We start from the raw sequence: 11557 nt of genomic DNA on the forward strand, positions 1-11557 counted from the left end.
CAGGTACCTTATTATATAGATATATGCATATAGGTATAATTAGGGTTGTCAATGGGTCGTGTTGAGTTGGGTTCGTGTCGGGTCAAGGTATTTGTCGTGTCGCAACAGACAGACCTAAATCCAACCCATTTAATAATCATGTCAAAAATTTAAACTCAAACTTAACCTATTTATTAAATGGGTTACCCGTTTCCAACCCGCTTAACCCATTTAATAACTAGATCGTGATGTGTTAGACAAAATGGCATATTTAAGGGTTAACAATGCAATCCATGTAACTAAAAAAATGCATAAATTGATTACACTCACTAAAAACTTCACAAGACGAAGAAAATAAATAATTATATATAATTAATAAATAATTAAATCCAATAATTATAAAGCAAAACATTTCAAATTGTCTAATCCTATGATCAAATACTCCCAACGTCAAAAAATTCAAGAAGAAGTATAGCATAATCGGGTCGTGTCAGAATTGATAGCCCTAGGTATAATATAGAGACTTTCAACCTAACAAACATGGTCAACTCGCAATGATAGAATACCTAAGAAAGAGGTTGATGTGAAAAATGATTATAATAAATAGGTTGATAAGAAAATTCCTAGAAGTCAGGTTAGCTAAACATATGTTTCATGTATTGATTTGAAATGAACTAGCTCTCTGCTAAGGTTTGTGAAGCGGTGCCGCTTCCGGGTTTGTCGCTATCTATACCTTCTCCATTTGTGGAGATTTCTTCAGGCTTCGGCCTCTTCTTGTGTACCCTTGCTGTTTCCAAAGGCAAAGGGTTAGGCTTGTTTTTTCTTTTCTTTGGTTTGCTGCATGTCAATGATGGTGGTCGTATTAGCAGGGTTTGAGTAACGTTGCCGGCGAGAAAAGGGCTTGTTAGGATGGCAGTTGTTGGTGATTGAGAGTGGGATCTAGAAGGGTCGGATCTCTTGCCTTTCTTCCATGGTCGTCTCAAAGGGCCGATTCATCTCGGTGAGGATGGTGGCAATTCAAGTGAGATGTCATCGATCACAGTGGGTTTTTTCATTCTCTGGCCTGATCACCTGGATATGCTACTACCAGATTGTGGGTTCGTGGCTTATGCTATTTTTAGAGGAGTTGAAGTCGACTTCTTCATAGCAATTGACGACCTTTGATGACGAAGCGGTATAGATAGTGTTGCAGGCGACAGGCCACCGAGTAGTTTGGTGGACGGATGGTACGTCGGCGGCGGAAGGTTTGAACGCCTTTGGACTCTAGGCAGTACTTGGTGCTAGGTTTGGTGGACAGGTTTGGGTTGGATCGAGATATAGGATCCGGGTGGGTCTTGGATCTGACCCAGAAGTTTGATACAAAATTTCTATTGGGCCCCCTTCCAATTTTTGCATTGGTTTTGGGATTTTGATATTTATTTGTATTGGGTCGGGGACTCAGGATTATGGCATTTGGTCGAAAGGGATCGTATGCCAACACGACCATGTTCTGACACCCTTGGTCGGCTTCGATCTTCTGATGGAAGATTACCCTATATTCTTCGCAAAATTGACTTTTGTCTTTTTAGGCGTTGGATATGCATGGGTAGTCAGACCATCGACTACAAAATACACTACACGGCAGCAATCCGTAGTGGTAAAAACAGCTTCATGCTAGTGCTCTTGCTATATTTTTGTTTTCATGTACTTTTGATGCAGTTGCATCTATGTTCACATTTGTTGCTTTTCCTTTTGGATGTATTTTGGCATTTCTCCATTGTAATCTTTTTATTTTAAAGTCTAATCTCCTTCAACTAAAAAAAAAAAACATATTTTTATAATTTTTAGGTTGTAATAAAAAAAAAACCAATCTATTAGTTGGGTTAAAAACTTTAAACCTCTACCTTTAAGTTAGGTTGCAAGTAAAACAGAAAGTTATGTTTAAAATAGAAAGTTAAGTTACCGAAAAGTAAATATCACATTCAGTTAAATCTATATAACCTTTGAATTCTGAAAATTACAAAAACTCCATAATTCTAACAATCATGATGAATTTAATGAAAACTGCGATAATAATGGGACCAATAAAAAAAATCTACAATTAAGGTATTTAAAGATGATGTTAATCTTGGTAGTTAATTTACATTTGTAAGATTTAAATTATGGTAATTTATGTAATTCTTCAAAAAAGGAAATCTAATATTTTATTCTAGTTTGTAATAATTGGGTGTAGATTTTTGATCAATCCCAAATCGGGTTTCGATTTCATTCATCACAAGCCAAAGTGGCCATTACATACCCTTCTGTTGCCTTTTTTCGAGACAAATCAAGAAGTTGTGGTAGTACACACGGTGGTACATAAAAATATGTCCACTTATTAGACATCAAATATGTAGACGTAGTGGGAATCCTCCTTTAGTACTACTCCAGAGGCGCTAGAGGTACATAGAATGCACACATGTGCATAGCTTCCTAAATACAAGGAAATCATTGTAATTACACAAAAACTAAAAACATATAGATGGGCCTAGGGCAAAAAGCCCCGGCCCAAAGTTGTGCAGTCCAAAGTTGCCCAAGAGAAGGCCCAGCAGGCCTAGCTTTGGCCCATGTCCAACCTCTACCTCCAAACCACCAAAGCATCCCAGCGCAGCTCCGCCACTGTGATTGCTCCACCATGATCTCGCCATCTTGAGTCAAAACCGCCACGACCCAAATCATGATGAACCCCACCGCCACAAGCCGCTTCACCATGAACACGCCCTGTCTTCAGCATCCCCGATCCACGCTGTCGCCGATCTTGAACCAAGCCTCCATCAAAACGAGATCGACCACCTTCTAGAGATGTCGCTCCAAAACCCGAAGCCAAACACCTCCTGCCAGAAAGCTTGAGCAACACCACTCACAAGGGAATACTCGAACAGTCGCATTCAATCCCCATATGGTAGCAAAACTGTGTGGTGTCGGTGAGGCCAAGGTCAGCCGAGATGCCAGGGCGGCCATCGGACGAGAGTGGTTTCACAATTTTGGCCGCCGCTAAGTTAGGATTTCTCCCTAGCAATACTGAGAGAAACGCTTGCGTAATACTTTTATTATAATTGGGTGTAGATTGAAAAGAAATTATAGGTGGGTATTTTCCATAAGATTTTTTAGAAATTGGGTCTATAATGAAATGCCTCTTTTAAGCATAGGAAATAAAAGTTAAAGCTCAGCTCAGGTTAATTCAATTCTAGTTCCACCAATAAAACTTTGATCATCAATCTAAGAGTGATGTTAGATCTTTATTATTATTATTTTTTGATAAGGTAAATAACTCAAATGCTGTAACTAGTCTTTCGTGAGTTGAATTCACAACCTCCCACTTACAAGGGGAGAATATGCTACTAGACCAAATGGTACTGAGCTATTTTATTTTTTTTAGTTCATATTTTCTACCATGAAAGTTGGAAATTAAGTTTCATAATCTTTCTGTTCAATTAAAGTTTAAAAGTGATCGAAAATTAATTCATAATATTTGTAGCGTGAATTCCTATGCACGTGAAGCTGCAATGCTTTTGGCGGAATTTTTGTGATTGAACAGTTGCTAAACAACCAATTGACCTAGTGAACTAAGTGCTTATTCCGAACATATATGATATTATTCCTTGTGGCCTCACTTTATTTGGACCAGCTTTCTGAACTCCTATCCATAATAGTAATAGAAAGATGGATAATAGTAACGAAATAGAAGCCAAAGGAGTGCATTAAGAAGTTGAGGGGAAAGAAAACAAAAAAGAAGTAGAAGAAGAAGTTAAATAGTTCTATCTCTATGTTTCTTTCAATTCAACTCAATTCAATACATGTCGCGAGGCTAGCAAGTGTGGATCTGGTTTCTGGTATGAATGGTATGGGACCAAAGTATCTGCAAGTAGAGCTAGCTGATTCTTGCTTGTAGATTGGGACGGAAGAGTCTAGAGTCTTGGGTGAGGCAATGCATGTGTCATATATGTCAACGTCTAGGTAACTGGAGAAGTACGTACCGCGTGCAACAAGTCTTCTTTTGGTCATGTGGTCGAGCTTCAGAGACTAATGAACGTAGCGGGGAAGGCGTCTAATGACATGGATACGTATTAGCAATTGACTAGTAAATGAGATGCTTTCTTAGTTCCTATTGAATAATATCGTCCAGACTGGTTCTTTGAGTAAGACAGCTGCATTTGATTCGTTAGAGCTGGTTCTTTGAGTATGACAGTTCAATTGAAGCTTTGAGACTGATTCTTCGAGTAGGACAGTTGCCTTTGATTGGTAAGAGCTGCAAATATGTTTGTCATGAATCTTATAGATTTTGGAAATTAATGTATTCTCAAAGTAATAGTAGCAGCTGGAGAAATTAAATTCATATGATTGGAGACATAGTCAAGTTTTTGGGTCTGAAAATGACTAATCTTTTTTTTTTTTTCGCAATAAATGACAATCCATTTTGTAATAGATATTGCCTGCTTCGTGAATTTTAGAGACGTCAAATGATCGAACGTGAATTTTAAATTCAAAGCAACCATCGCTTCATCAACTAAATTCCTAGTCAGCAAGACGGACTAAAACCTTACGTGGGTTGCAAGTCATATGTGGGTTTTCTTTGACTTTAGATTCTTACTAGGTATTGCGGCCCGCGCGATGCTGCGGGTGGTCAGCTTAATAATACTACATTTGCAAACATTACATACACTAGCGTTCTTCATACATGCAGATAGATTTTTTTTTTTAAAGAAAATTAAAAAAATAAATAAAATACAGTTATTGCAGAGAGAAAATAGTGGGAGAGAAAAGTGGAGATGGAAAATTTTATTTTTTATTTTTTTAATAAAAATCCATTTTGTAATTGTCATATTTACCCTTGTGATTTAATTTATTTTTAAAGTTTTTTAATTTTTCAGGGTTAAATCTGTCAAAAATTTTTATTTTGGCTAACAAAGCTTCTTCTCTTAATAATAGTATAGATTATACATCCACAATGACACTCAAACATAGCAAACTACATGTAACATTCATCAAAAGGCAGTACTTGGTAACCAAAAGTAAAAACAATTTCTCACATAGTTAAGAAAAACAATAACTTAACAGTGACCAAAAGCAAGCAAGAAGAATGATGCTTCAAAAAGACAACCCTATTGCCCTTGAATCTTCCAGCCATAACGATCAATACAGCTCCAGGGGTAATGCTTGCCCTGCAAAATATAAAATGGCAGCAAATCCCTTCAGGTGCAAAGAAAACACAGCGCAAAAATAAATAAACCATTTCACAATAGCTTTCGATCTCTACCGTAATTTCATGGCAGAAGGAATTTTGTAGTTTTCCCAAATTTAAAACAACTTGAGATTTTTATACAGTTGAAAGTTACTTTGGAATCATACACAGCTTTCTTGAGTTATCGCATCATTTGTATACCTCGAAGCAATTCAAAAACATTTCTCCAGACAAACTTATAGGAGCAAGAGCAAACTTATACTCTATACCAACACAGAAGGGAAGAATTTAACACGCTGATTTCTATAAAAAAAAGTTTATGTAACTGCTTATTACTGTAAAATAATAACTACATGTAGGTCAATAACACTGTCCTTCACAAAGATAGAATCTCTCACTCATATACCAAATCTCAGTACGACATAAGAAGTTATAGATCAAATAACTATAGGTGTCAACTGAAGGAAGATGTAGCTATTGATAGTCAGAAGTTTCAAATTTTGGATGTAGAGTTTACTTTTTAATTTGTCATGCTAATTTGAGAAAACAGATTGTCCCTTCAAACTTAATAAGACATGTTGAGTTAAGAACTAATGAGCCCCATATACATGAACGATCAGCTAGTGCAAAGTAGAGTAAGCGAGTAATAAGAAGCAGAGAAAAAAAACTCATCAAACTCAGAGGAATTTTTTTTTTTTTTAATACTATACAACAAAAAAGCTCAATGAACTTCAAAACCAAACCTCTCCTTATGAGTGTGTCAAAAATAAGTTTCATAGTTTAGATTCTAATCCATTTCTCACCGTATGGCTAAATGTATGGTTTGCAAGTCTGCTTACGCCATCACAACTGGGTTCTTCATCATTTGGAATAAGTGACGTCTCCTCTCCACAAAGGTGTTTAAGAATATGTACAGAATAGCAACCTATCTTGACCTGAAAGCAGAGAACATCATCTGGCATTTTACTGATCCTGTCTTCATCAACTTCCTCTTGAGGTTTTACACACACAGTCAAATCATGATCACTGTAAATCCGTAATTAGTGCCCTGTTAGTTGAAGAAACATTGTATGTTAGCATAGGAGATAATTAATCATGTATATGCAGATAATGTACTCCTGATTTTGTTCATTAAGGATTTTTCTGTAGACAAGAAAAAAAAATGGCAACGCACTAATTTCATAACATTCCTCTAGTAAGGAACCCACACATCTCTGACAATTATCAATGTCAATATTAGAAGATTCATACCATAATCTTGTGGAGTAGTTGAAATTTGCAGAGGACTCTTTCTGTCGATATTGCCCTCCAACCAAATAAGAGTTTGAAGCTCCGTCATCTACTGTATGAGATGAGAACAGTTAATTTTTAGAGATAATCATTTAAAAGAACATCACAACAGAAATCAAACCAAATTCAGAAATCACAATAGAACTTTACCTGTTCTATCTCTTCAAATTCCCTTCAAGCCTCTCAATTTACATGAGAAAAGACCCAAACTTTGTTTAGCAGGACACACATCCCGTTTTAACTAACAACATAAACCCCATTTCTTTAAATTCCCATCAGTCCCCTCAATTTACATGAGAAAAGATTCAATCTTTACCCTTCACAAACTCAAGAGTAAACCCCAAAACATAGAAGCAAGCAATATCAGCAACAAAAGAACAATTTAAGAACATAAATTGTTGAATGCCAATTTCAAAACCAGCTAAATATTTCAAACAACTTATTTTCTTGGAAATAAAAAAAGGTCTAACCTGAAGAAGATTGCAACTCAAATTCCTGTATCGGACCCAAAGGCTCCGGAACCTAATTTGAAAGCTTTAAGCAGGCGACTAACATACCTAAAACGAACAAATCAAAATCATGAATAACCAAGACCGCCAAGCACAGAAGCTATTAGAAGCAACAGAGATTAGGAAAAAAGAAAGGGGAAAAAAAAAACCGCACAAAAACTTATACATGCACAGAGTTTGAAACCTGGGAAATCAATTACCCAAATACATCTTCTTCCTTCTCTTCTCGATTAGGTTTGCAACTTCCCATCAATTGAAATGTAATCGCTGAATTGCAAACTATGTTGTTTAATTGGTGCCTTCAAGTTGTATCTTGTAGCTGACTGAGTGAGCGAAAAGGAAAGAAAATAGATGGCAAGGATGTAAATTATTACAAAAAAAGGATAAAATTGTAATTTCAATCATCGGCTGATGAACAGCGAATCCCTCACCCTCCTTTAATATCTTATATAATTAAGCCAATTCTCAGGGAGAATGGTTAAATTTTTGAACTACCTATTTTACCCATGGTTCATGAAAAACTCTATAATTTATAATCTAACACATAAAAGATATAATGGTAATTTAAAATATTGGAAAAAAAAAAAAAAAAAAAGAAGCAAAACCTAACGTGGGAGGTGAGAGTGAGGGAGTGGGATAGCATTGTCCAAAGAGTGGGATTTATAACTGCAATAGTAAAAAAAAAAAGTAGAAATAAAATATTACTAACAAAAAATATAAAAATTAATTTATGCATGCGAATTAATTAGGATAAAATAGGAAATAACATCTCTAATATAAACTGAGAAATTTCCCCAAATATAAGATTGGATGTTCGTACACATGATTTACAATTTTGTTTTTTAAGAAAATAAGCAAATTGACATGTGCGGAGCACATGTTAAGAGGCTAGTATAGTATAATTTTAAATTAAATCTTGACTTTCTGCAGTTTTTTTTTTTTTTACCTTAAAATTAATGAACACTAGCCTAATAAAATATAGCACAACTGATGTGGGAAAGACAGACATTATATATATATATATATATATATATATAGAGAGAGAGAGAGAGAGAGAGACTTACCACAAGAGCAGCAAAAGATATACAGATTCCAATTATTAGAACCCTATTAACTGCACCAATGAATGGTTGACTGCATTTGAAGATGAATTTATAGTCAAGTCTCAAATAAAGACGGAGATTCAAAATTACTTCATATTTGAAGTTCGTTTTCCAAGTAAAAAGAGAAAATGCAGTTTTGGCGACTAAGCTAAATGTAACAGAACACTTATAATCTACTGAACTAGGCCAAGAGATCTTACAATATCTACTATGATCCAAGATGATAAAACACTAGCATGGGTTTTATGCAGCTTGTTATTAAAATATAATCATGTGATGGTTAAAGATTTAAGGAAACTTAGGAGTCAAAAGTTTGAGCAGTGGCCAATTTCCAAATTCAAAGCCAACCATGGCTTTCATTCCGTTCTTTTGGAAAGGAAAAAATATATATAAAAAAGAACTCTGGAATTCTAGTACGAAACAATAAACATTCCTAAAAGTCATAATCAAATAAATATAGTATATTTTGATATTAGATTCACCTTGAAGCTCACACCCTCTCAATATTTGCTTCTCACCAAATGACTTATAGATGTCTTTGCACTCAATCTGAACATCAGAGTCATCCTCCGGGTCTCTTACTGTGGCTAAATCCTCTGATTTGAATGAATCCTGATGAGACAAATCTTGTCAGCCATAGCTATCATATAACAAATTGTTATCTGCTAAGATAATTATCAAAATAGGCACATCCAACATCACCAATGCAAACCAAGCACAAATCGCAGTTCAGAAAACAAGTTAATTGGTATTAAAAAAAATACATGAAAAGAAATATGTTAAACGACATGTTATAAAATTAACCTTTGTTATTTGAACATATAACATAACCTTTTGATTGCAGAGGACATCAACTATAACTACAATTCCCCACATATGGGTTAAGGTGATAATAGTATTGCAAGTCTAGCAGCAAAGAGACAAGTGATTCAATGATAATACTAGTTTAACAAAAACAATATAAACAAATTGACAAACACCAGTAACCACATTCAAGTTTAACTATTAATGAATACCAAATAAGAATAAAAAATGGTTGCTCATATATAAACAAAGAGTGCGAAATCAATCATGGGAGCAACACTTTTTGTTATTTTCTTGTAATCAACCCAACCTTATTTAGGGGACTATACTTAATTAGATCGATCATGTTACTCTAATTTTGGGAATAATATAGAGACTAGAGAGGGCACTGGTAAGAGAAGGGACACAATATATAGTTCATGCTCTATCTCTAATATTACCAGAACAAAACAAAAACACAAAATTTTGTTTTTAAAAGGAGGCTCACAAGCTCTTTGGTGGGTATCAAAACTATGGACCAATCTCTTTTGGAACATTCTGCTTGGTAGCTAAAAATGCATTATAGCAGCATTGCTAGCAGAACTCAAAATCTAAAAGGGTCTTGTTAAGAACCTCAACACTGACATTTTTCTATTATTCATCTGTTGTGATATTTTCAATGTAGTTAAGGCATGTCAGGATTTCAGACATAGCTATGTTTATCAGCTTTCACCTGCTGATACTCTATGTTTTGTCAAGCCCCGCTTTCTAAGTGTAAGGCACCGCTAAGTGCAGAATATTCTAGAATAAAACAAAGCCCAAACAATTATCAGAGTAGATGGTTGTACCCGTTACACTTAGATTATGAAGTATCATACTATGAAAACTCATTTCAATGACGTTTTTCAACTTCACTTACTATAAAACTCATTTCAATAAAGTTTATACAGTTTCCAATATAGTTTGGTTACATTTGATAGCACTTTCTACAAAACCATTACTCCATTTTTAGTTTACAACAGATCAACCAACTATGTAATGATGATTGACTAAAACTTTCATTCACGTCAATTGTTTCATAGTATCATGCTACACTATTGGCTACATCATTATCATTTTAACTTGGATGAATTTAAAGACATATTAAATAGGGAACACTTAAAGTTGCATATCATTACTAAATTACCTCGCTCTAGTTATTGTCAAAGTAGACTGTTGCATCTTCTCGCGTTGGCTTCTACCCAACTTGCTCTGTCAAAAGGAAAAGAGAGAGATTATGCCTATATCAAAATTCAGGTATCTGCTAGCGTGTAGATGTACAAGTGAATGCATATAAGTAGCAATTACAATATAAAGAACCAAGAGAAAAGTTTGCTGACATCTATAAACCCAAATTGAGTAACAATTACTACGTCATATGCTACACACAGTTTCTCCCTCCCTCCCTCCCTCCCTCCCTCCCCTGGTCAAGAAAATCTAACAAAAATCTTAAACATAACAGAATTTTCTCTGTTTGAACATAAAAAGAAAAGAAAAAAGGTTTTTACATGCCCCCAAACTTTATTAGCACTAACATGCTTCGAAACTAAGAAACCAACACCTTCTCTTAACTGAATTACACATCTTGACTGAACTTAAAGTCTTAAAAAAAAAAGAAGCGAAAATTTAAGTACTTGTGCAAGTTTTCAACATTCCAAAAGGTCCTAGTTTTCCTCTCCCTTTTCCTCAGATTTCTCAGCTACCAAGAAGAAAGTTCAACACAATCAACAACAACAACAATCATACCCACTAAAGTTTGAAACTTTTGCCTCATCATAACAAAAAATGTGTGCAAAAATTCACAAACCAAGTTACATCCAGAACAAATACAAAAGGAAAATTAATGAAGAAGAGATTAAAGGGTAAAGTCAGAGACTTTGCTGCAAACTCCTACATCCTACGCCTAAGCTCTTTTTTTTCTTTTTTTTTCTTCTGAGTTGGAGTTCACAATGCACAGACTTCTTTAACATCAAATAACAAAAAGTTCAAAAACTGATGCTCCCAAGCCACTTCAATGATTCAAATTACTAGACTCTTAATTGATTGAACGAAAAACCCTTACCTAGTAGAATCTTTCCAACTTCAATCAATCCTGGAACCCCTCTCAAAATCAATGTGTTCTGCAAAATAACGACATCAAAGCTAATTCACATATAGCTATCAGCCTAATGATCCTAATCCTAATTGAACAGTACTAAATAATGAACAAGGTAAAGACAAATTAAGCACACCTGCTTAACGAGAGGGTAGAGGAAGTCATCAGCGTCGAGTTTGAGGAAGACAACGGAGGAAGCTCTACTACTCACGGCGAACCAAAGCCCCTGAAATTTGACGACAGTGCCGAATTGACAGGTAGGCGAAGTAAACGTGAAATGATCGAAGTTCTGGAGATGACGCTGAGAGAATTACAGTTATGCTTGAGGGAGTGAGAAAAGGGAATGGAGGCTGTAAACACAAGAAGAAAATTGATCATGTAAACCGGAGCTTTTGGTGGAGGGAGTCTAGATATGGCTTAACTCTTCAGTTTTTTTTTTTCTTTTATTAGAAACCGTTAACAATCCCGCCTCTACAAATTTTATTTTAATTTTCTTCGGTCACTAATTACACAAGGGGTTTCTAGAGTCCCTGAGGGTGATTCAATTTGGTCACTAATA

The 11557-nt window shown here is 35.2% G+C and overlaps 1 protein-coding gene across 8 annotated transcripts; it reads right to left on the bottom strand.

Moving 5' to 3' along the window:
* Nucleotides 1-4959: 4959 nt before the first annotated feature.
* LOC112188973 lies at nt 4960-7317 on the bottom strand. 8 transcript variants are annotated; one of them, XR_005806879.1, is made up of 6 exons: nt 7179-7317; nt 6940-7026; nt 6620-6786; nt 6431-6518; nt 5983-6227; nt 4960-5159 (listed from the first exon to the last, which is right to left on the bottom strand). XR_005806879.1 is itself a non-coding variant. In XM_024328214.2 (4 exons), exons 1-4 carry the CDS (start codon nt 7186-7188, stop codon nt 5100-5102), a joined length of 384 nt encoding a protein of 127 aa, XP_024183982.1. In that variant the 5' UTR covers nt 7189-7221; the 3' UTR covers nt 4960-5099. The 8 variants fall into 8 exon arrangements, 2 of the variants coding, with proteins under 2 accessions (XP_024183982.1, XP_040370960.1); XR_005806882.1 differs by having other exon boundaries at nt 5983-6205; nt 6431-6521; XR_002931663.2 differs by having other exon boundaries at nt 6431-6521.
* Between the last annotated feature and the right edge of the window lie 4240 nt (nt 7318-11557).

This window comes from Rosa chinensis, chromosome 2, assembly GCF_002994745.2.
Source record: "Rosa chinensis cultivar Old Blush chromosome 2, RchiOBHm-V2, whole genome shotgun sequence".
Lineage (NCBI taxonomy): Eukaryota > Viridiplantae > Streptophyta > Magnoliopsida > Rosales > Rosaceae > Rosa > Rosa chinensis.